General features: G+C 30.4%; 1 protein-coding gene across 2 annotated transcripts; it reads left to right on the top strand.

Moving 5' to 3' along the window:
• The first annotated feature begins 238 nt into the window (after window positions 1-238).
• Window positions 239-13,780, top strand: LOC147804374 (uncharacterized). 2 transcript variants are annotated; one of them, XM_087152460.1, is made up of 3 exons: window positions 239-645; window positions 4,496-4,598; window positions 11,809-13,780. In XM_087152460.1, the coding sequence occupies exon 3, from the start codon at window positions 12,289-12,291 to the stop codon at window positions 13,624-13,626; it is 1,338 nt and encodes a 445-aa protein (XP_087008586.1). In that variant the 5' UTR covers window positions 239-645; window positions 4,496-4,598; window positions 11,809-12,288; the 3' UTR covers window positions 13,627-13,780. The 2 variants fall into 2 exon arrangements, with proteins under 2 accessions (XP_087008586.1, XP_087008588.1); XM_087152462.1 differs by lacking the exon at window positions 239-645 and adding an exon at window positions 734-1,219.
• The last annotated feature ends 12,670 nt before the right edge of the window (window positions 13,781-26,450 follow it).

Here is a 26,450-nt window from a genome sequence, read left to right as displayed (position 1 = left end):
ATTATTCTGCGAGGCGATATTTTCAAACAGAAAATTTTTTTTCAATTAAAGAAATAAATTGGATAATTTCTGAGCTCAAATCTGCCGTATTCCATAAGATATTAATGTTATTAAGTAATTCTGGTTAGTTTGAAATGAAAACTTGCTTTAGTTATTTATAGATATATTGTTAGAAAAGGTGACATGGTTGCTAGATTTTGAAGAACTCGCTTTTTGGCAGTCCTGATTTGGCCTCTTTCGATTTGTTTATTACTGTTTGTTCTTGTTGCAAGCTGTGCACCATCTTACGTTAGTGTTAACACCTTTAGCATTGTAAACACAAGTAATAAGTAATCAAATACCACGTTTGCAAGAATTTCAAAACACAATAATGCCATATGGCTTTAAAATACAACGGAAACAGTAACCCGGAAGTATAGGCGGTATGGAGCTTGCAGACGGAAAACGGGTCAGATGCACTGCTTGATTTAGTCGCTCGTAAGATTGAGACCGATCTGTACTTTTACAGATCCTTATTTGGGAAAATACAAGAAGTAAAAGTCGTATTCTTGTGTTTGTTTATTTTTATTGCTTTTAAATTTTGAAATTGTGTGAAGAAAAAAAAGCAATTGAAATAAGGAAAAAAATCTTCGTCATAAAGGAATAGTGAGTATTCGTGTTGTGTATGAATCAGTACATTAAAAAATTTAGTACTTTATGAATTTTTCGGTATTACTTTACAATAAAATATCTCTTGTTTTGTAAATTTTTTGTTTTCTTGAAGAAAATACGGATAATGTCTAAAAAGCGAGATTTTCGGAAATGTTTTCTGATCATGATCTACGCCAATATCACGAGAAACTAAAATTAACTTTACAGAAAGGCACCAATTAGAAGGGTTCTATAATTAGTAGCCACTCAAGGGCAAGCAACTATATGATATTTTTTAATAAAAATAATAAGAAAAGGGAAGATTTCAAGTATACAATATAGAGCCCTTGCACAAATTATTTCCTTTTTAGCATTTTGTAAATAATCATCACTATGAAAAAAATAAATAAACATGAAATCCTCTGTAGTAATTGCCGAAAAAATGATTGATGACAAAATTGCACGAATCGTACTTCTCAAATGTTTAGTTTCGAGATTTGGTTGTTGAATTCCTAATTTCAGATTTAAGAATTATGGAGAAATCAATAGCTATAGCTGCCAAAAATTTGATTTAGTTATAGCCTTAAAGGTAAATACTATATACATGATTCGAATTTTCCCTATTAATAGGAATATACCAAGATATTTAAAATCCTTGTGATATCAATAACGTACCGAAAATATCAACGTGATATCAATAATGTACGATCAAAACATTACATCGATTTGCAATCTATAGGTGTAAATTGAGAGCTTCAAAAAATTATCATCTAAATGCATCATTCAAATATTACATGTAAATTTCTGTATTAAAGAAAAGTAATATTTTTTTTTACTTTTCAAAAAAAAAATCTTTCTGCAAGAACTCTACAACGTTCAGCAACAATGTTGCCGTGCCATTGCGATTCTGTTACAGGGATAATTTCTTAAGTTTGTGAGTGGGATCTTAAATTTAATTTAATAAATTATTACTATTTTAATATATTTTAATTTCGATTTTTATAACATTTGCTTGCGGCCGGTACAGTATTCGTACCAGTCAGAAAAACTTTCTGCATTTGTACTTGTGGTTTTCTATTAAACAAATAGTTTTTGATAGGTTATGATGTAGGTACTAAATATTTGATATTAAAATTAGATGATTTTAAATTTAATTTATATTTTAAAAAAGAGCTTTTCTAAGAAATTTGTGTTCATTTTTTTATGTCGAACACCATAGAATAACCTTGATATTTTTCTATGTTAACACAACTCGGTATTATGTTTGTACAATTCAGTTCAGTATTAAGAAGTTGGTAAAAAATTTTTTATTCATTATAACATTTTTTTTTTTTTTGAAAATTTCAAAATCAGCAATTTTAAATCTTTTTTTTTTTTTTTTTGCAAGTTGCAATAAAAAGAAAAGTAAGTGCTTTTGTTAGATATAAAATAATAATTGAATAAATTTTTTTATCGTGTCCACGGACAATTAAATGGCCTTGTGTGCCTTCAAAACTGCATCCGTAAGCTCCAATACATCAAATTGAATAAATTATTTTATAGTTATTAATTTATTTAAATTTTTATTTAGCTTGAATTTTTTGCTATGTTCATTTTATACATTTTTAATAAAAATTTACTTAGATCAGTTTCAGAAATGCAAATATTGCCACATATACTTTTATCTGCTAATTGCTAGTTTACGAAGAGGGATTTTCTTTGTTTTTCTTCCCTTTTTTTTTAGATTTGTATATTTTTTTTCCTGTAAAAATTTAGACATTAATCTGATCTGATATTTTTTCTTGGAAACAACTTGTTACTTCTGCAATTTTCGATGACTAAAGCTCAAACAATACAATTTGAACATTGCCTTATCAAATCTCAGTGATGTAGCATTGTATACAATATGAAACATTTAGCATTAGAGGTGATTGTATCCTGGGTTTTTCGTATTATTTCACCAGGTCTAGAAACTAAGAGCAGAGCATGTGTTTAATTTTGTGGGATTCCGCAAACCAAAGCTAATAATCCGACAAAATTTTCGCCTCAATCTAAAATTTAAAGTGTAAATTAAGTTCACAATTAATTTGAAACCTCGGAATCCGCTGACATTGCGATACAAATTCACGCACTTTTAAATATCAATGTTCCTATTTATAGGATTTAAGAGTTACTCATTGTTAGTCTAATCACGTGATTGAAAAATCCAGTGTAGCATTTTGTATTTGCGCTTTTTTCAAATCAATAACGCGATTCATATTTACGTGAATTTAAAATCCTTTATCACTTTGTATTCACTGGATCTACTAAAATCCTGCAACGCAATTTTAGACATTTACACAATACAGAAATCCAATATTGCAAAATTTATTTTCGAGTTCTTAAATCAATGATTGTGAATAATAGTCACATGATTTTAAAACCCAATATCCCCATTCTTATAAGAACAAAGTTTATGTAAAATTAATATAAAATAATATTTAAATAAATTATGTTATGATTCTCATTTGCTTAAATTTCTCTGAAGTGTCTTTTTTTGTGAGTCTCTGTTGCCTCGATCCTCTTCAACATGGACCTCAACTGCTTTGACTTGTACTTTTCTGCACTTGTCAAAAGACAACAACAACACTTAAATTTTTATTTAGCCTGTAATTTTTTTTTTCAGCTTAAAATGTAAGAAAAAGGTAAATTTTAATTAAAATTAATTTTAGTATTTTTTGAAAGGTACGTTTGATACATTTTTAATAAAAATTTGAAAAGTTCAGATTAAATATCAGAAATACAAACCCAGAAATGTAATGTAAACCTCATTCATTGTGATTTCTTATAGTTTTATTTCCAGTGTTTTCCTTAGGCACTCGTGAGTTTTTATAATTTTTTCAGACCTTTCCTTTGGTTTTTTAATACTATGTTATTGCTACTTGCCTTTTCACTTTAAAGTAAATGTTTTTTACACACTCGATTCAGTGCGATAATGTTGCAAATTAATGTTGCTTCCCCAACAGTTTTTGCCTTCATTTAATTTCATATTTATACAATGTTATATACTCGTATTTGATTAATGCGATGTTGTAACGTTTCTCGAATTTCAGGTTGCAGTAACTACAGTTTGTTAGTATTCAAAAATCACTTTTAGCACGCTTCGTTCTATCGTGATTCCACTTTTTTTTCCCTGAGAGTTTTTTCAATCATTTTTTTTTTTTATACAATGTTATTTCATAATGCATATTTCAAACTTAAACCCCTTTAGGACAATGATCACATGTGTCTCACATATTTCCAATTTTGATACTTTTAATGCTTATTGTTATTTTTTATTTCCTTGATCACTTTGTGTCACATTCGTTTTGTGCCATTTCTATTGTAAATGTAAAATTTTTTTCATTTTTTTCTTTTTTTCTTTAAAAACACAACGTTTTTTGACTCCTGAAGAGATGCACATCTGAATGAATATGTATTGACTTTATATGATAGCAACAATGTTTTTCTTGTATACTTTCACTTCTTCTTTAATATTTTAAGCCATAGTAACTAAAGTTAAACATGAACATTTTTTTAGATGGGAAAAATTCAAAAATATTTATTATGTAATTTTTGTAAAAAAAAATTTCAATAGCAGTAAATTAAAGCAATGAACAGCTACAACAATAAATATTTCTAAACCATATTTTTTCTTTAAGCAGTATATTTTTAAGGTTATAAGAATGTTGCCTGTAATCGCCCTATAGCCAGTGTTGAATGTTAATTTTACCCTGTACAAAAGTTTATTGTACCTGTTGGCGTGATTAAGTACTTATTTTAATGGTTGCAAAGAATTTGATGAAATTTTAATATGCAATAAATTTTATGAACATTTAAGACTTTTTCTCAATGTTGCTGTTTATAGTGGGATGCATTGTTCTGAATTTAATTGTGCTTGAAGATAACCAAAGATATTAGCCAAGAATAAGTGATCTTAAAATTTGTTTCTACTGCCCGCCAAAGAGAAAGTAAGGCATTTTCATTACCTTATTGCACTGTAATAATACTGTATGCTTTTTTTTATTACTATGATTTTTTTTATTACTATGATTTTTTTTATTGCTATGTATTTATTACTATGAATTACTCTGATATTCATTCCATTGTAAAACTTAGATGTATTTATAACTATTTTAGTAATACTACTTTTGCATTAGTCTTTAAATATAATATCCAGTAATGGTTATTAGTATCCAACAGTAACTCTATAACTCATTATGCTGAGACATTTGAGTAAAAATTTTAATGTAGTTTTTGATACAAAGTTGCAGGAACAATGGACACTAAACAATGATGACACAGTAGCCTACATTCAACTTCGCTTTCTGGTGACTTAAGTCTTCAGTTCGCAAACAAAACTAATGCAAAAATTCTATGGGAAAAAAGTTCAAATCATATTCTGGTAAAACCGAAGATCGCAAAATCGATGCAAATAGCGAAGTAAAAAATCTTGAAATTAAAGAAAATGAAAATGTTTCAGACTATATTGCAAGATCACGAGGACTTCAAACTAAATGTTCGTCATTGGGACTGGAAATTTCAGAAAGGAAACATGTTTATTACACAGTTAGAGGATTACGAGGAACGTTTTCAAAAATAAGAGAGATCCTGAAAACTGAAAACCCAACGTGAAAAACAAATAGATGAAATTTTAGAATTACTGAGTGAAGAAGGAAGTTGCTTATCAAAATTAAAAAGTGATATTCCTAGAAGAACTGAAGCACTCGGAGTAAAACATAAATATGAAAATCGAAGCACAAAGAAATGTTTCATCTGCCATAAAACGAATCACCTAGCTAGAGACTGCTATTTCCGAAGCAAGAATGAGGGAAATCAAAACCCAGCATCTAAAAAAAAAAAAGAACTTTTTCGAACTATAAATCGGGCATGAGCAAAACCAAAAACAATAACACTCATTGTGCAAGTCAAGATAAACATTTTAGTGAAAATTTCGCTCTTACGCCCGAACAAGAACATTGCGTAAATTCTAGTGCTACCGGTAAAAACAAAACTGTTTTCATTCTAGACTCTGATGCTATTTCACACACGGTAAGAGATTTAAACTTTTTTGAAAGGATAAATCATATTAATGGAATGATACAATTAGCAGGTAACAAGTCAAATTTAATTTTTAAAAGTTGTGGTATTGTAAAAGCTACTACAACAGTCGATAATTGCAGAAAAAATCTAACAATATTTGATGTTATCAGTGGCGTACGCAAGGGAGGGGTTTAGGGGTTTGAACACCCCCTTGAGCTCAGACAAAATGGCAAAAATAAACATTTTAGTAGAAATTTGCGGGTATTATTTTTTAAGACTATATATTATTATTTGCCTTATGCCTATCTTTTTATCTCACGGTATTTCTCAGAATACTGAAAAAAACATTTACTATAATAGGGTTGTACTTTTGAAACCAAATTCACGTGATACTGTTATGGACTGGCTCCTTTATGTTCTGCCAGTCGCGATACTTTTCGAGGCTGGCTGTCATTCGCGAGGTCTTCATGCGATGATTCTGGAATCTTAGACGTTCTGTCGTCTTTGAGACCATTCGAGAATTTTGGAGATGCGGTGAAAAATTATATAAAAGGGGGAACGGAGTACAATGTAAGTTTTTCTGTTGTACAGAAATGTGATACTTCCGTAGAAGAAAACATTTCTAGCATAACAAAATCTGATGAAATTGAAAGTGGCCCTCAAAGTGTTACTTCCCACCCATATGACATTGGACTTTTTTCAGAAGATATTACATGCGAGAAGATATTACATTATGTTCTTAAACGTAAAAAAATCAAATCAAAATTTAACTAAACAGTGTTGTCTAAATAAAAAGTCAAAACTGCCTAAATTAGGGAAATAATAGTGCTTTTTTACATACTCGAATTTCTTTTAGTAGCTTCAGAAAATTATGAGCACCCCCTTGAAAAAATTCTGCGTACGCCACTGGATGTTATATATAAACCAGATTTACGAAACAATTTAATTTCTGTATCTAAATTAATTGATAAAGGTTATAAAATTGAATCTAATGGTAATGATATTTTGATCTCAAGTAATGACAATCGCATAGTTTTAAAAGCTATAAAAGTAAACAATCGTTTTGAAATTTTAATCGAATCATTTCATAACACCTCACCTAAATCATTTGATTATAATGATGTAAATAATTCTGAGTTAGAATGTTATGAAGTAAGTAATTTGGATACTTATAATATTTGGCATAAAAGACTTTCTCATTTAAATCCACAATACATGGTTAAAATGCAAAATATCCTTGCATAAATTATAAAGATTTTGAAAATTACCATTGTGAATCTTGTGACATAAGTGAAGTAACCCATAAGAGTCATCCAGCAATTATTATTGCACAAAGTAATTCTATATTAGAGTTAATCCATGCGGACCTAGCACGCCCAATAAATTGTGATTCAATAGGGAATTCAAGATATTTTTTAGTTCTAGTGAATGATTTTTCTGGGATGAACTTTTCTTATTTTTTGAAATATAAACAATTACTAATATACCTAAACAATTCCGAAATAAATTTGATTTTCCGGTAAAACGTGGGATTTTCGTCGGTTATTCTAGAGAAAGGCGCGCTTATAAAATATATGATGTCGATAAAAATATTGTAATTGAAGAGAGTGTAATTGAAATTTACCGAATCATTAAGAGGAAGTAAATTTCTGACAAACAAAAATGATTGTAGCATATGGAACATTGAGGATTTCACCCAGTTTAATATATCTCAACTGCAAATCGAAACTGAAACCCAAAACTCCCCTCCATCCGAATCAAGGAGTGAACATTCTGTTTCTCATAAATCGTCTCAAGATAGTACCGATTCGCAAATCGAAAATAGACAAACTACTCCGCTTTAAGACGTTCTGAAAAAATAAAATATTCGCAAACTTAGCTTCGAAAGGATCATCTGTTCCTCTATGACTAGTTGATAAATAGTAATAAATATTCGCAATGGAAAATGAACTTCTTTCGATGGAGAAACATAGGGTTTCCGAATTAATTGAGAGGCCTAAGAAGGAAAAAAATAATAAAAAGTAAATATGTGTATACAATTAAAAATGACGTTACTAACAAAATTTACAAAGTGCGACTGGTTGCAGCTGGTTTCAATCAAATAAAAAATGTTGATTCTAAATCGTATTCACCTGTGGTAAATGTTAAATCATTCTTTAGCAGCAAAATTGGATCTATTAGTTAAATTTTTTGATATTAAAACTGCCTATTCATTGATGAAACTGTATACATTCGAACCCCACTATAGTGAACACTCGGATGTAGTGAACTTTTTTAGTGGTCCCGTCCGTACTCCTATTTGAATAATGTTATTTTTAACACTTATAGTTAACAGCTGAGAACTTGGAAATTCGGTTATAGTGGACTCAAATTTCATTTCTTTAATTATCTTTTTCAATCCTCCATCTTTAAACTTGCAGGTGTTGGGACTGAAAATGAATGCATTCCCATACAATGTGTCATATTTCACTCCTGTATGCTTATCACTTTTAACTATGCTGTAATAAATGTTAAACACAACATTTATCTTATACTCCCTCTTCCTGGCAAACCTCTCTTTGCCCCCTTTCATAAAGCTTGCTCTACAACTTGTTAACTTAGCCACCTGCTGAATTTTTGGAATTTTCTTATCTATTCAAACCATATTCTTTACAAATCACCCCTTGACAATCAAGAAGGGGAACAATTTAGCTCCTTCAACAGCTGCTTTCTTCACATTCTTACATTATTTATTTGAAACAAGATTTTTATTTCAAAAGCAGGGAAAAGGGCAAATTCTCTAAAGAGAAAAGCGTTTTCGATAGAGGACAAAGTCAAAATTGTAAGGCGTATTGAACATGGAACCAATCAATCGGCACTGTGTAAGGAATTTACCTTGTCAAAATCTACAGTTTCGAGCATTTGGAAAAATCGAAGTGCAATTCTAGCCACTGCCACATACGACAAAAATATGGTTTCGTCGAAAAAACTGCGTGGAACAAGAAGCTTTGTTAAAATGGTTCAGCACTCAGCGAGATAGAAATCTTCCTGTGACCGGACCTACGCATCAAATTAAAGCGAATGAGTTTGCTGAAAAAATAGAGGAAAAGGATTTTGTGTGCTCGAATAGATGGCTGGATAGATTAAAAAAAAAAAAAACGGAATAATATTTCTTCAGGAAAGATTATTGGAGAAGAAGCTAGTGTTGATGCAACGGATGTGGAAAACTGAAGTGTGGCCGAATATTATACAGAATTAAGAAGAGAAAGACATTTTTAATCCTGACGAAGCTGGACTATTTTACAAATTGATTTCCAATCAGACGTTAAAATTTAAAGGAGAAAAATGCACTAATGGGAAAGTCTCCAAAGAAAGAATAACAGTTCTTGTTTGTACTTACATGAATGGCTCGGAAAAGCGAAAACTAACTGTCATAGGTAAATCTCAAAAACCAATGTGCTTTAAAAATGTTTTAAAAAAACTGCCCGTAAACTACAAAGCCAATCAAAAAGCGTGGATAACCTCCCATTTTTTTTAAGACGAACTTCGACAGTGGGACAGTGTTTTATTAAAAGTAAATCGTAAAATTGTTCTTGTAGACAATTGCACAGCTCACTCCATTTAAATAGTCTTAAAGTGTATTAAGCTCGTATTTCTACAACCAAATACGACTTCTGTGTTGCAACTCATGGACCAGGGTGTTATTCTGAAGTTTCACTATAGGAGGCAATTAGTTATGCATATTTTAGATAACTATGATAAAAACAACATGGACTCAGGATGCAACATCTCTCTTCTGGAAGCAATAGTTTTGCTAGAAAAATCATAGAGGCAAGTAACATCAGCTACAATCCGCAACTGTTTCCGACATGCAGGTCTTTCAAAGGATTTAGAAGAAAAAGATTCCAAAGATGAGGAAGAAAATTTACCTATTTCTCTATGGCTAAAAAAACATGGAGTGGACATTTTCCTTAAGGACGTTATTGAGCAATTTGAATGTTGCGATGATGAAGTATGTACTTCTGGTACTCCTACCGATGACATTGTCAGTGAAATAAAACAAACGAACGAAAGTAGAGAAGACTTATTAGAAGAAAATGTTGAAGAAGAAAATTAACTTTCAGCACCATCTATAGCTGAAGTAAAATCAGCCATAAATGTCCTTAATTTGTTTTTTTCTACAGAAAATGTAGATCAAAAAATCTTGCATTCTTTGCACATTGTAGATAAGAAAATTGATGAACTCTATTTAAAATCAAATTGTGTTCAATCAAAAATCACAAATTTTTTTCATAAAAAGTGAAATTAAAACTAATTTTTAAGCGACGTAAGTACTTTTTTCATTAATTTTTTCTTTATTATCTGTTAATAATTTTTTCAATAACTTATGTAAAATGGCAAACACAATTTTCAATCATTCAACTGTCTTATGCAAAAAATGTTTTTCAAAAAATTTGGATATAGTGAACCATCGTTTATAGTGGACACATTACTGAGACCGCTATAGCGGGGTTCGACTGTAACTGTATATAGAAATACCTCCAGGTTTTGTGAGATAAATATGGTAAAATAAAGTGTGCAAGTTAAATAAAAGTATTTATAGCTTACCTCAATTTGGTAGAAATTGGCATATTAAGTTAAAAATGAACTTAAAAAGATTGGTCTCACTCAACTTGCATCTGACAATTGCGTATTTACTAAAATTAATGATAATGATTTTTTCGCAATTTGTGTATACGTAGATGATTTGGCAATATTTTCCAATAATTCGAAATTATACAAGGATATCATTTCAAAACTTACAAATATTTGAATTAAAAGTAACAACTAATGATTCAAAATTTTTAGGCATTGAGATTTCTCTTCAAATTCAACAAAAGAAAACGGAATTGGTTTATCTCAAACTCATTACATTGAAACTTTAATGAAAAAATATGGTTTGCAAAATTGTAAGAAAACTAATATTCCTATAATTAAAGGTGAAGATAGATGTTTTAATCCTACTGATGATTTAGTAGACTGATTATCAGGAAATCGTCGGTCAATTTTTATATTTAGCAAATAGAACCCGACCAGATATTACTTTTGTAACTAGTTATTTATCACAATTTTATAAACACCCCCAAAAAAAGGCATTATGTTTTAGCTAAAAGAGTTTTGAAATATTTGAACGGTTCAAAAGAGTCATGTTTTATAGTAAAGAATTCGGTTTTTTAAATTGTGGTGCTGATGCAAGTTGGGGCAACGCAGATGGAGGAAACTCTTTTTCAGGTTGTGTAATTATGATAGTTAATTCTCTTATAACATGGAAAAGTAGAAAACAAATATGTGTAGGACTTACAACATGTGAAACTGAACGATTTGCTGCGACTGACACAGCTTGAGAACATGCTTGGACATGCTATTGACTAGTTGAACAATGGTAAATCTTCTAATGAAACCAGGCATGTAAATCTTAAATGTCATTTTGTCAGAGATATGATTGAAGATAAAATATTAAAAACTGTTTATAAGAATACTAATAATAATATTTTTCTGATTTTTTTTAACAAAAGCTGTTGCATTTGAGAAGTTAATTTTCTCTTTGGAAAAAATAAGTTTAATTTGGAATTTATATTAAAAGAATTAATATTTTTTATGTGTATATTGTTATTTGAATTAAAAATTAAAATCCTTCTCGCAGGGGGAGATAGTTGTCATTAGCAGGGAAGGATTGCTACGAAGTCTTTTTCTTTTTATACCTCAAGATGGCGTTCTTTTTAAATTTGTATGCTTTTGTTTGCTTTTTGTTAATAAACCTTTACTTTCTGTCCGAATCTCAATCCACGGACTGCATTTCTTTTTAAGCCTTTCCCAAAATATGATGAACCTTACAAACTTTATTCTTAGTACTGCATGGTTTTAAGAAACAAGTTGCAAACAATTAATTTTCAGAATAGTTTATCTAAAAGAATAATAATCAATGTATTTTTGACGTCTAAAGTAGGGACTTGCAGCCAATTTTTTAATCTCCTTATAGCCTGTGTTAACTGTTAATTTTGACCTGTAAAAAGTTTATTGCATCTGTTAGCATAATTTAAGTTTTATTCAATTGTTACATAAAAAATTTGATTCAATTTTAGGCCATTTAATTTTTTTTCTCAATGTTGCTCTTTATAGTTGGATGCATTGATGTGAATTTCATGGTGCTTGAAGACAACCAAAGATAATAGCCAAGAATAGGTTATCTTAAAATTTGTTTCTACTGCCAGCCACAGAGAAAGCAAGACATTTTAATTTCCTAATAGGATTTTTATAATACTGTATGAATTTTTTATTACTATGATTTTTTTATTGCTATGTATTTATTACTATGAGTTACTCTGATACTCATTTCATTGTAAAACTTAGATGTATTTATAACAATTTGAGTACTACTTTTGCTTTAGTTTTTTAAAATGTCCAGTAATAGTTATTAATATCCAACAATAGTATCCTGAAATAAACTTGAGTAAAATTTTTAGTGAAGTTTTTCTACAAATATATTTTAACGTGCTTTAAGACAGTTCACTCTTACAAAATCTTATTATTGCAATATATTTAGATCTTTGAAATTATAATTTGTAATATACAGATTAATACCGTTGCATTTTATACAATATGAGTTCTTTAGCAGACAGTAACATGTTTAGGCTTGATGTTAATACTAATAAGAAACTTTATTTTTGTGTTATATGCAATAAGAATTTTTCTCGGAAGAATCGCACTGTGCACATTCGCTCTCATACAGGTGAGAAACCTTATTCTTGTAGTATATGCAATAAGAATTTTTCACAGAAGATTAATCTGACAGTGCACAGTCGCTCTCATACAGGTGAGAAACCTTATTCTTGTAGTATATGCAATAAGAATTTTTTTGATAGGTATCAACTGACTAAACACAATCTTACCCATACTGGTGAGAAACCTTATTCTTGTAGTATATGCAATAAGAGTTTTGCACAGAAGTATAATCTGACTGTGCACAGTCACTCTCATACAGGTGCAAGACCTAAACCTTATTCTTGTAGTATATGCAATAAGAATTTTGTAGATAGGTATCAACTAACTAACCACAATCGTACTCATACTGGTGAGAAACCTTATTCTTGTAATATATGCAATAAGAATTTTTCACAGAAGATTTATCTGACTGTGCACAGTCACTCTCATACTGGTGAGAAACCTTATTCTTGTAGTATATGCAATAAGAATTTTTTAGAAAAGTCTCAACTAACTAACCACAATCGTACTCATACTGGTGAGAAACCTTATTCTTGTAATATATGCAATAAGAATTTTTCACAGAAGATTTATCTGACTGTGCACAGTCACTCTCATACAGGTGCGAAACCTTATTCTTGTAGTACATGCAATAAGAATTTTTCACATAGGTCTAATCTGACTAAACACATTCGTACTCATACAGGGGAGAAACCTTATTCTTGTAGTATATGCAATAAGAATTTTTCACAGAAGAGTAGTCTGAATGTGCACATTTTCTCTCATGCGAAAGAGAAACCTTATTCTTGTAGTATATGTTTTAAAAGTTTTCCATTAAGGTGTCATCTAATTAAACACAGTCGCTCTCATGCAGGGGAGAAACCTTTTTCTTGTAGTATATGCAATAAGAATTTTTCAGAGAAGAGTACTCTGACTAGACACAGTCGCACTCATACTAAAGAGAAAGCTTATTCTTGTAGTATATGCAATAAGAATTTTTCAGCGAAGAGTACACTAAATGAGCACAGTCTCACTCATACTGGTGAGAAACCTTATTCTTGTAGTATATGCAATAAGAGTTTTTCAATTAAGAGTTCACTAACTAGACACTATCGTACTCATACTGGTGAGAAACCTTATTCTTGTACTATATGCAATCAGAGTTTTTCAGATAAGAGAACACTAACTAAACACAATTGCACTCATACTGTAAACAACCTTGATCTTGTAACTTAGGTAATACATTTTTTCATTGTTTTTTTTTATTTATCTTTTACATAATTGTCTTATCTTTTACATAATTGTAATTCTATTTGCCTTTGAGTAACTTAAATAATTCATTTAGTCAGTGTAATAAAGGTTTTTTGAAATAAAGTGATCTACCCTTTCATTTATTTTCATTGTGGTTTTCAAATTCATTCTTGTACTGCTAGTCAATGTAGTAGGTCTCTCCTCTACACATTCCTGAGGTTGTGGTTTCTACATCACCAATTTTTTTTCTACCATCTGTAGATATAAGTTTTTCCAGATAAGAATGGTTATTTTTAAACTTGAATTGTTCACCCCCCCCCCACCTCAGATAGCAACAAGCAATGATAGTAAGGATGACTGTTTCTTCAATGGCAACCTGTTTTGTTCTTGGCTACCAACTGCAGATTTAGGCTCTTCCAGATAATGGTTATTTTTAAACTTGAATTGTTGACACTGCCCCCCCCCCTTCAGATAACAACAAACGATGATAGTAGGGATGATTGTTTCTTCAATTGACAATGACAACCTGTTTGTTCTTGCCTGCCTACTGTATCTCGTGTATTTCAGCGTCCGGGGCTATGTTTACGAACTATCACGCCTACGCCATCGAATTGGGACTTTCCCTCTTTAAAATTTGAGTTTAGATTCCGCACCTGTTAGTGTTGCGTTAAGATGCATTTTCTGTATTCTAAATTTTAAATGTTGTGAATTATTGATAAATAGTGCTCGCGTGTATAAGAATGTTATTTCCTAAACCCCCACACTAGGGGACAGTACATTGGCGACGAGTTGGTGAATTTTATTTTCCATTAATACAAAATTTCATCGCTTGAAAAAGTTTCATTTCAGAACGAAAGTACTGCAAGTAGCTGAAGATAGGTAAACCCAAGTAGCACACAATATCGATTGATCTAGAAAAAACTTCGTTTACGGCGTCGATCGATGCTGTTCCGAAACATCGATCTATGTAAAAACGCCCGATTTTTTTAATATTGTACGACATTGTAAAATTGATATGGATCGATATTTCAATAACGCCGTAGAATGTCGAGTTTGAAAAAAACATGTTCCACGGCGTTTACAGATACAAAAGAATGTCGATGAATATTTTCATCACGTTATTCGTAAAACAAATATTAAAAAGCATTTAAAGATGTGGCAGAATGCCGATCGATAATTTTGATACGTTATTCAAGAAAAAGTTTTCACTGGGTATTGTAGGATATAGGTACATATCTGTTAATTATTTTTATAGGGTTTTGTACTTCATTTTGCTTTATTTTGCTAATTGCGCTCCAGGCTGTACAGTTGCAGATTCAATTAATTAGATTTATAATGAATAAAAAAAATCCTTCCATTTATATTGTGCAAAATTTGTTCAGGATATCTTGAAAAAAGCTACATACTCTGCTCAGTCTATGCCTATTTAACAAAAAATTAATCATTTCCTTGCATGCTAGACAATAAGCATTCTGCAAACTAGTGAGCAAAGATTTCATATTGTTTTTAACATTGCTTTAGAATAAAATATCTACAAGTATTTAAGTCATACTTTCAAAGCTTAAGCCGTGTAGCCAGATTTTTCACAAAAAAAGCACTCAAAAATATTTTTAATCAGTTTCCAAATATATATGTTACGGTGAATTTGGAGAAACACCAAAAACGTAGGTGGAAGATCGAATATATCATTACATTCGGATCCTCGCCGGTGTATGTCCGAAATATTTGTTATATCCAATTTTATATTAATTTATTCGTTGATATTATTATATTTATTTGATACTAGTGGGCTGCGCCCCCTGCTCGCTGACGCTGGCCAACCCCTAAAAATTGCTACGCAATCTTATATAAGCTCGCTTCGCTCGCTACTAACTTGGGTACATGGCAAATGCGCAAAATTCTAAGAATTTAAAACAATCATTCAATTTTTTTAATAAAATTTTTTTTTATCTTTTTAGTAAATACTAAGTCATTAAAATAAATTTGAATTCAAATAAATGCCATGTAATTCGTTAAACCTATTAGAAATGTGCTATAGTATAAAATCTTGAGATAAAATTTCTAAAACTGATATATCTTTTAAAAGGTTAAAATTTTGGCTATAATTAAGTCTATTAAAAATTGAAATAAGTGAATTGCAATGGAAAAACCAGCATAAACAAATAAATTCGTGATATACATCAAAAATCGTCAAATAAATTCATGAAAAAAAAAGAGCTTTCGACAAAATACTAAAATAGAGATCTATTGACACAGACTACTCACTTCTGCTTAGCTTATGCTCTCTCTGGTTATTTCAGTTTCTGTTTTTAAAAGCGCTATATGTTGAGCCATCTCAGCTAAATTTGGCATGTGACATTTTTAGCGGCAATCATTGGTCGATTTTCTAGCGTTGCCATTCGGGGAGTTGTAATGAGGCTTTTTTTGTCGCCGTGTAAGAGAAATATATATATGGATATTTATATTTATTGTATATTTTAATACTTACTGACTATAGATTAGACATCAGTGTAGGGTATACCGAGCCAGTTAAGGTTAAGTGCCACTGCCCGGTATACCCTACACTGATGTTTTTTTTAAGGTTAAGTGCCACAGCCCGGTATACCCTACACTAATATTTTTTTAAGGTTAAGTGCCACTGCCCGGTATACCCTACACTGATGTTTTTTTAAGGTTAAGTGCCACTGCCCGGTATACCCTACACTAATGTTTTTTTAAGGTTAAGTGCCACTGCCCGGTATACCCTACACTAATGTTTTTTTAAGGTTAAGTGCCACTGCCCGGTATACCCTACACTGATGTTTTTTAAGGTCAAGTGCCATTGCCCGGTATATATTTGCCCGATACTTGGTGTATATCGGGCAGTGGCACTTTACCGGGCTAGTGGCAAAAAACATCAGTGTAGGGCAGGGGTGTAAAACTCAAAAGCTAACTTGGGCCAAATAAACAATGCTTAACTTTAGGTGGGCCGCAAAAACAAAAAAAAAAATCAATGTTCATAGAAATAAATATTTTTATTTTGAATAGTACATTGTAATAAACATATATAAAGTTAAATTATTGTTTGATACTTGACATCTCTTTTCTGCTAATATCTCCCTATGAGAAATTTTATTGGCCGAGACTACTTTCAAAATTGATCCAAAGTGAGCGTTATTAATACGGTTTCGAACAGGAGATTTATTTCCATTCATAACAGAAAATAATTGCTCACACTGATAAGTACTTCCAAACATGGAAATAATTTCATATGCGAATTTTCGAGTATTTTCAAACCTTGCCGGTAAATATTTGTAAAATTTAGGCACACCCACTTCAATGAATTTTGCCTTCATATTTGAGTCGCACTGAATCTCGATCACTTCCATTTGCATATAACTGGGTACTGAGTCTATATTTATTGAGAAAATCGAAGAAAACAAACAAAATTTGACTTCCAAAAAATTTAAATCTTTAAACCTTGTTTCAAATTCTGTTCTGAAATTTGAAATTTTCTCTGCGTATTTTTGATACGATCCCTGGAAGGGCAGATCCGCAAGCCAATTAGAATGTTACATTTTCACGTGTACAATTTAAAATGATCCGAATAGTTTATAAATAAAGTATATTATAATTTTATATGCTAGTTTCCTTTCTAATTCACATTTCTATTTTATTTTTACTTTGCGTCGGATATATTGACTGGGCCGCAAAAATGTTCATCTCGGGCCGCATGCGGCCTGCGGGCCACGAGTTTGACACCCCTGGTGTAGGGTATACCGGGCAAATGTAAATGTGTGGCCCGATACTCCAAACATTGATGTTTCTTCTGATCTATCGTCAGTAAGTATTAAAATATCGAATAAATGTAATTATGTCCACGAATAAATTCATATAAAATCGAATGTAACAAATATTTCGGACATTCACCAAAGCGACTAGGTGATTGTTGACATTCACCGGTGAGTATCGGACATTCACCAGATTTCGGTCATTCACCGTAATATATATATAATTAGGATTTGCGCAGTAATAAGCTTAAAAATTAATTAAGTGTAAAATAGGTGACTAGGAATAAGTGTGAGCACTGTAGATGGAATGTAAGATGTGAATATCAATGTAAGGCATGATAATTATTTTCAGCTCAACTATGATTTATAAATCAAAGACTATTTGCTTGTCTTAAGATAACTACATTTTACTTGTAGATTCAGTCTGAAAATTAGTAATTTAATATATTGCACAACAGCACTGAAAACTCAAAAAATATTATAATATTATGGGTTTAATAAAATTTGCCCTTCTGATATGAGCGTGCTTTGTAATTATAGAAGGTGTAAATGCATAGGAATAAAACAAAAAGTAGCTATGAATATTTTATTTGAATTAGTAAAACAAATTGACACATTCTTGGGTCTCCAAGTCCAGAGAAATGGTCATGTAAATTATCTTAGGTTTTCGTCCTTCCCAATCAGTGGCTGCAGCCAGGACCTTCCTAAATTTTTCCGCAAGCTCTTAGCCTCAAAGCGTCTGAGAACTGTAGCTACATTAAGTAATATTAATAACATTTAAAAAATAAAAACTGAAAGACTATCTAACAAAATACAATTTATTAATGGATATATAGTGAAACTTTGAGAACTGAATTGAATGAAGGGTTTAGAGAATCGGCACAAGGATTAAAAGAGGGCATGCTGCATTAGACACTCTTTTGTAAAACTGTCTGAACATTTAAGCGGCAATGCTTCGATTAAATAATAAATTCTTTAACAAAAAATACTGTAATAGAAAGCTTATCAGTTGAGTTTTAATTGTATTTCTTAATTTTCAATTTTACTTCTACGTATTAAAGAACATTCTCTTAAACTAATGTGAATACAGAAAAAGTATTGAAGTTGAAAATAAGATTTATTTTTAAAATTTAGATCTAATATTGATTACTTATGATTGCATATACTTAGAAGTATAATTAAACAAAAACTCCAACTTATTATAAATACAAATGCATTCTATTCTTTGATGTAATCGTTTTTTTTTTTCTCCTTCTGCAAAATTACTTTTTTTTTTTGTGATCAGATACAAAAACTATTGACCTACAACTGTGTTAGACTTAGAAAATTAAGTTTTTCAAGCCTCTCTCTCACTTTCTTGGTTTGGATTTTTGAAACTTTTTTTGAAATATTTGGTTTCCTTTACATGGGAACAAATTTTGTATTTTTCAAATAGAGAGAATCTCTTCCTAGCATTATTTTTAAATTAAATTTATTTATAATGCTGCCTTTAACTACAGCTTGCAAAGATAAAAATCGACTGATGAGATATATTTATACAGATTAAAAAATTGTGAGTGGTGCATGTGCATATATGAAAAATCCTGAATAAACTTAGAAATGTTAGGGATTAACTGCAAATTAATGTTTGTAAAATTTAGAACAAAAAGAGAGGAATTCTAAATATTTTGATTTATTATTTGGAATTGTTATTCAGATTAAAAACTTTTTTTCTTTTTTTTTTCTTAAGCATTTAAAAACTGGAAGAAGAAAAAAATATCACATAAATATATTAATAATAAATAATATTTTAATTAACAATTTTACCCAAAATGACATTAGTGATGGTACACTAACTTTCAAATGACTTTTTTCCTTTTCGCCCCAGTCAAAATACCGGCATATGCAGACAAAATACCGAATCTGAAAATAAAAATTTGTGAATTTATTCAAACAGCTACAAGACAAAACAATTTATGTTAAAATTTAATCTGAAAGAGTATTAAAATATTATTATTAGCTAGCCCACTTTCAGGTATTATTTAATATGCACACTTGTTAAAAAAAAGAAAGTAAAATAGACGCTATCAACAACTCCGCAGCTGATACATCGCCTAAAATTAAAGTCACAATTAGTTGCTCAAATCAGATTTCTGATGCATCATCTGAAACAAAAGTCATTATATCGGCCTGCCGATATATGTGTTACATCAATATTTTGAGATACATCGATTTATTGCCCAGTCCTATATAGAATAATCATTTATTAATCTCTCTCCATACACCCTCAAGTACGGAACAAATCAGATGGTGGAATTCTTTTTTGCTTTTTACGGGGACAGCAAGGTTCGAAAAAGTTAAGATTCACTGGTCTATAGCTACTTTAGAGCAAAGGTTCCTTCTGATATGCCAAGGAGCAATTGCAATTTTTTTGATCATAATAATAATAGCTCCGTTTTTAATAAAAGGCTTTCTGTGAAGAAAAAAAATTGGGAATGATTATAATACTATTGCATAACTCAATCATGAAAATAATTACACTAAGTTCACTTACAAGCGCAGACTGTAAATTCTTATCTTCTTTCAACTTTTCCTCTAATTGATTACGATCAGCATCCGAAGAAAGCGGGAACTCAATACATCTTGGTAATTCTAAGAGAACAGATGTTGAATTATCTTTCTCTTTTTCAGAGAGCTGAATTTGATGAGCTTTCATTTCCTTTCTTAACTATTTGTTCTCATCTTTATTTTCTAACACATAGTTAAACATCTTAGTCACTAAAATAACAAATACAAGAGAATGTGCAGTTTTATAAATGTGCTCTTAATGCTAATAAAATGATTAAGAATTTTATAAAAACACCAAGTTAATTAACAAAAAAATTAAAGTAATTGTGAAAACTATATACATTTACTAATGCATAAACTAAATATAGTTTTGTAAATATTAAAACATGCAAATTTTTCATGATGTATGACTACTTTCTTAATGTATGACAAAAACATGACAGAAAAATATTATATTGTACAATCCAGTCTTTTACTACAATTATTGAAATTCAATGAAATGCATAATTATGAACATCTTGATTCTGTGATGTAGAGTGTTCTGTACTCCTTATATATATATTAATTTTGGAATCATTTTAAAGTTTTATTGACGGAATTCATTCAATAACTTGCTCACAGTATCTATATTCCTCCGCGTTCAAAATATTGATAGGAGCGGCCACGATATAGTTCGATGTTTTTGTGCTACTTGGGAAATTTTTTGCTCTTGAAGACTGCTCCAGGTAGGACAATTTATTACTTTTTTTAAATGGAAGACTCCATCTATCAATTAGTTGAACAAATTAAATTGTTAATGTCGGCGCTGCAGCCGAAAGACGAAACCAGAAACAAAAGTAACGTTACTGGTGTGAATTTCGAGAAATTCTTTAATTCCCAAGAAACATTTGAACTTATTTTGAAGCGGTTTGAGGCTTTTTTGGACATACAAAATTGTTCCAAATGAAAAACGAAGCGAAAACTTTAATTTCCAGGACTTTGAAACCTTAACCATTAATTATTCCTAGCAGACATATTTTCCTTAATTGAAAACAATAACCCAAGTAGCACCTAATATTAGATAATATCAGAAAACCGGTAAAATCTAACGTTATCTTGCACAACTTCTAATGTTAAAAAGATGCAACAGGTCGCTGTTTGCTCTGCATTACATAATATTAGATTCTATGCAAACTAATATTATCTAGCGTTCACCTTAATATTCTTTTGCATTAGTTTTAACGCTATATAGTATTAGATCTTGTATTTTCTGATTTTATCTTGCGTTGCTTTTTATTTTTTGGAGTAAGCAAGAGGAAGATTTGGATGGTAGTAGAATAATTCAGCGATATAATTTTGATTATTTTTCTGTATTGCTGTGAAGCAGTAAAACATAGAACAGTAGTTTTATAATGTCATTCTATGCATTATTTACTTAGCAATACAGAAATAGTAAATAAAATTATATTAGAGAATTCTGCTACCATCCATTTTACTCTAAAGTATATCTTATGTTCAGCTGATTTTTTTGATTATTTCAAATTTATTTAAGAAATACTATATTACAACTTTTATTGCTGTTTTTTTCTTTTCCTCATACAACGAGCTTTCTGATGAGTCATTAATAATTTTCAAGTCTTAAATTTTAAAATGTATTCTTAATTTTTCGTTTAGAAATGAGTCTATTTTATCAAAATCTGAATTAAATTTGTTAATTTTGAAAAACATACTGTATAAAAGTCGTAACTTAAGTAATTTGTAATTTCCAAATTAACATTCATTATTTATATTCTGAAATTATATTATAAAAACCACACTACATAATTAAAGTTAAATTTACATCTGATTTGAGTTGAGAATTTACCTTTATAATTTTGTCATTCACTTCCAAAAATATTAAAATTGAATAATATTTCAAATTTTTAACTTGTTATTTTTTGTAATAATCGAAACAAAGAAAATGTAAAAATATTCAAATTATTTACTTGCACAAATTTTTCACTGATATTAAATGAAAAAATACTTACGAGGGAGTGCAACCAGGAAAGCCCTTAAGAATTTTAATTAAAAATTTTGTCAATTACTTTTTGTAACAAAAAAATAATTTCTGCTGTGCCAGTGCAAAATTGGCACATCAGAAATTTTTAACGTTTCGATAACCAACAATTTTAGTCAAAAATTTAGGTAAAATTCAAATTTTGAAACAAAAAAAAAGTCGTAAGTTTTGTATTTTATTAAAATTAAATTTGCACTAACATTTAATTGCACGCAAGAATAGACGAAAAAACATAGCATCTTTTTTTACTAGTGATAAAAGTTTGACTACTATCAGATAGTTTTTGAGAATGTTGCTATCACAAAACTTTTGTTCAAAATCAATAAATTCCATTTTTGGTATTTCGATGAAAAGAGATTATGCATTATAACATAGTAAAAACAAACATATCATTATATGTAAATGTCTTACAACATGTTTTCTCAAGGAATATACAAACCTTTCAAATGAAAGTTTAAGCATCATTCTTTTCTACATTGATTGGGAATTTTATTAAAATGTAAATGTTATTCAGCTTAAAGTCAGAGAAATTTTTACAATTATATTATTTTAAACATGATAAAAATGAAAAAGCAAACTTTTTGTCTCAAATTTCAAATGAATAATCATGTGAAAATTTTCTACATTTAAATTTTATTCAGCGTTGGAATTTTTACAATTAGAATTATTTGACAATTATATTATTCTAAACATGATGAAAATAAGAAAGCAAACTTTTTGTCTTACGTTTCAAATGAATAATCATGTGAAAATTTCTGAAATTAAAATACTTACAATTTGGAGATAAACTTTAAAATCAGCGTTGAAAGAAAATTTGCTTCCACTATCAAACCGACTGATTAAAATAATCAAATTTTAAATATATTCAACCGTTCTCATCACACTTATAAAGATTTGTTAACGTTACACTTTTTAAAATTTTATCAATACAAATATCATACCTGACAAATAAAATTTTTTTAAATGTTGAAGATTTATTACTAAGGCCCGGATTTTGATGACATTTGCATTTTTTTGCATTTTTTGCATTTTTGGACATTCTTTGTCCTTTAGAGCATTTTTTGAGATTTATAGGGCATTTTCTTTAAAATTTTGGGGCGTATTTTGCATTTTAAAGCATTTTTTAAATTTTTTGTTAAATTTTTCTAATTTTCATTATTTTTTCTAATTTTTTATTATTACACTGGCTTCCAAACAATGAAGAAAATTTCTAGGATATTAACAGGTGAAGCAACATCTTTTCAAATTGAACAATTGTCAGTAAGTGTGACCGTCCTTTTCAAGTACGCACCAATAACATCAGTAGACGTTGAAAGAAGCTTCTCCTGGTATAAAAATTTGCTTTCAGACAAGAGACGCTCTTTACATTTCAAAATATTAAAGAAAAAATTTAATAATCCACTGTAATTCTGATATTTAGTAATATTATGAGATGGAAGTTGTTATAATCATTTAAGTTTCTTTACAAAATGAAAATGTTTTGGAGTCAATATATTTTCCTTTTTTTGTTATTTTTGGATATAAAACATATTTGTCGAACTTTAATGAACGTATAACAAGTATTGCATTGCTTCATATATTTTGAAACGACTCATAATAATTTTGAAGAGTAAAACATTGTTTTAGTTCAATATTTTTACTTCTATTTAAGTCATGTCATAAGGCATTTTTAACGCAATTTTCGCATTTTAAGGGCATTTTTTGCACTTCTAAGGGCATATTTTGCAGTTCATAAGGGCATTTTTGACACTTTTTAAGGGCATTAATTGAGATTTTTTAGGTCATCAAAATCCGGGCTCTATTTATTACTAAGTCGTAGAAAAAATTACACTCTACAGCAGTGTTTCCCAAACTTATGAATTTTGTGTACCTTTTTTAAATTTTTCGTAACGCTGTGTAACCCTAATAAAAAAAATGAATGTATTTTTTACTATAAAAAATGCACAAAAGTTACAAATCACAACTACCTGTTGACACCACTAATTATTAACTGTTAACTGAAAAAAAAAATAGCCTATATAAAAATACGTAAATTTTCTTGTCTAGATTTGTTTTTAAATAAATTTTTTTTGAAAATTTCGTTTGTTGCAAGATATTTCGCATAAGAGCGCGTATCACCGCTAAACTGTTCCCGTACCCCTGGGGGTACGCGTACCACACTTTGGGAAACACTGCACTACAGTGATGACTAATCGTGATGACTACAGTGATGACTACAGTGGTAACTAATTCACACCATAATAATTTTATTGAAAAACAAAACACTATAAAACAGGGCTCGAAATTTTACCCGTCCCCGAGGACGGCTTGTCCAACAATGTACCCGTCCTCCTTTGAAACTAGCCCGTCGCTTCTAAATAAATAAAAATATTATTTTCTCTTATTTATTACAAACATTTATATAAATTGCATAATGAATTAGTAGTTACTAGGATTACAAATACTAGGATTACATTATATAGTAATAAAAGAAATACTACGTTACTAATAGTAAAACCTAGTATTTCTATCATGAAATAATTTATTTCTTTGATGAAATAATTTAAATAACAAAGATTAAGTTATCTGTCAATTATCATGTCAATTTATCCGATGGTACTGCGTTTTTTAAATGAATCAAACATGACGTTTGCCAGTTCCACCATCAAGCCAATTATTTACAGAGGTTTCTGCACAGAAATGTGAAAGAGGTTTTCCATTTAGGTAGATGTTCATAAATGCGTTTAACGCTTCTTGTTTAAGACCAGTAAGTAATGTGTTTCTTTGTAAGTTCATTGCTGAAAAGTCCCTTTCAACCGCTGCAGTACTCCCAGACAGAGAAAACATCAGTTCCACAATGCGCAGCATGTTGCTGTATTTCGAGACTAAAGGGTCATAGAAGTGAGGTGCTAAACTCTTGTAAGATAACAAAAATTGAAAATGAATCACGAACATTAATGGGAAAATGGCCGTCCGCGCGGAAGCTGGATTCGAGAAACTTGTTGTCCGCGGGGAATTTTTGACCGCCGAGGACGGGCGGTTTTTCGAGCCCTGCTATAAAATAAACTTTATCCAATTGTAAATGCAATGCATAACCTTCATTGTTTAGTCCCGCGGTGGACTGATCATTAAGACGCGGTTCCCAGCAGATCACCGAAGTCAAGTCTCACTGGCTGCGGTCAGTTTGCGGGTGGGTGATCACCTGGATTAGTCTGCATAGGGACCGAGGATGTGCGGTATTGGTCCTCGTTAAACTGTTCTACCGTAAAGTCCTCGACTTCGCGTGTAGATCGTCAGGCTACCGAAGCGGGGGTGCCACCTGTAAGAATATCACTCAACTCTACTGAAACTTTCAGACACTGAATCTGGCAACGCCGAGACTCATCTGATCAGTCTGTTTACAAACACCGCGTCGTTCAGACGCTCATGTCATTCATTCGTAATTTCCATTTTATTCTTATTTACATCAAATAAATATTTTTAGTTGATACCTGTTTCCTACGTATCATTGCTCAAATTAAGCTCTCACTAACACCACCCCCTCTGCAGAAGATCAAAATTGGGATGGCATGTCTTCGGATCATCCTCAGGGATGTTTCCCAGACAGTCACCAATAGCCCATTGTGCAGCTCTAGTGCGACATAAATGAACTACAACAACAACCTTCATTGTTTAAAATTAACACCGATAACCTTTTGATAAAACACAAATTAAAAATACATAATTGTTATTAAATAAAATAACTTTTTTTCTTCATGACTTTAGAAATATCTGATACAGTTTGAGTTTCTTGATTTTCTTGATAGTAGAAGATGAAGAGCTATGAGGATGAAGCTATGAAGATTTCTTGAAGATGAAGAGCTATATCTGAAATTGCAAAAGAAAATTAATTTTAAAATGGAAAAACCAAATTTAAAATTATTAAACAATGACTATTTATTTGAAACTTAAATGATTTAATGGATGGTGTTTTCAATGGATGGGTGGTCTAATGTAAACAATAACAAGCGTCCTTAAACCGGAAGAAATTTAGAAAATTTCCGGTGTATCCCTCCGCTTATGCTATGACTACGAGGCGATGTGTGAACAAGCCTAATATTCTATGCAGTTTTGCTATTGTAATTTGGGTTCAAATCTAAACATAATTGTACCATTCATAGGAGCTTTCAGAAATGTATTGATTTTCAGAGGTCGTAAGGCCAAAAAAATTTTTGGAAAGTTAATATCTCATTGTGAATAATTCTTAAGGTTTGCCATGTTTTGTATTTTATCTCTTATTTGGCTACATTTGAATAAAATGTCGCCAAAAATATCTTTAAAAATATATTTTTAAGACAGCCTAAATGGAAAATATTCTAATGATTATAATATTAATATGATAATGCTGAAGTTTAAAGGCTGAAAGAAAGAACTCGGTACATGTAAAATACTGCAAAAGATATGATGCAATAATATGATGGCGCGTTTTTTCAATCTGC

This window comes from Parasteatoda tepidariorum, chromosome 9 (assembly GCF_982258835.1).
Source record: "Parasteatoda tepidariorum strain Cologne lab strain chromosome 9, Ptep-v5.0, whole genome shotgun sequence".
In the NCBI taxonomy this organism is placed as follows: domain Eukaryota; kingdom Metazoa; phylum Arthropoda; class Arachnida; order Araneae; family Theridiidae; genus Parasteatoda; species Parasteatoda tepidariorum.
This window is presented reverse-complemented; position numbering and strand designations above follow the sequence as displayed.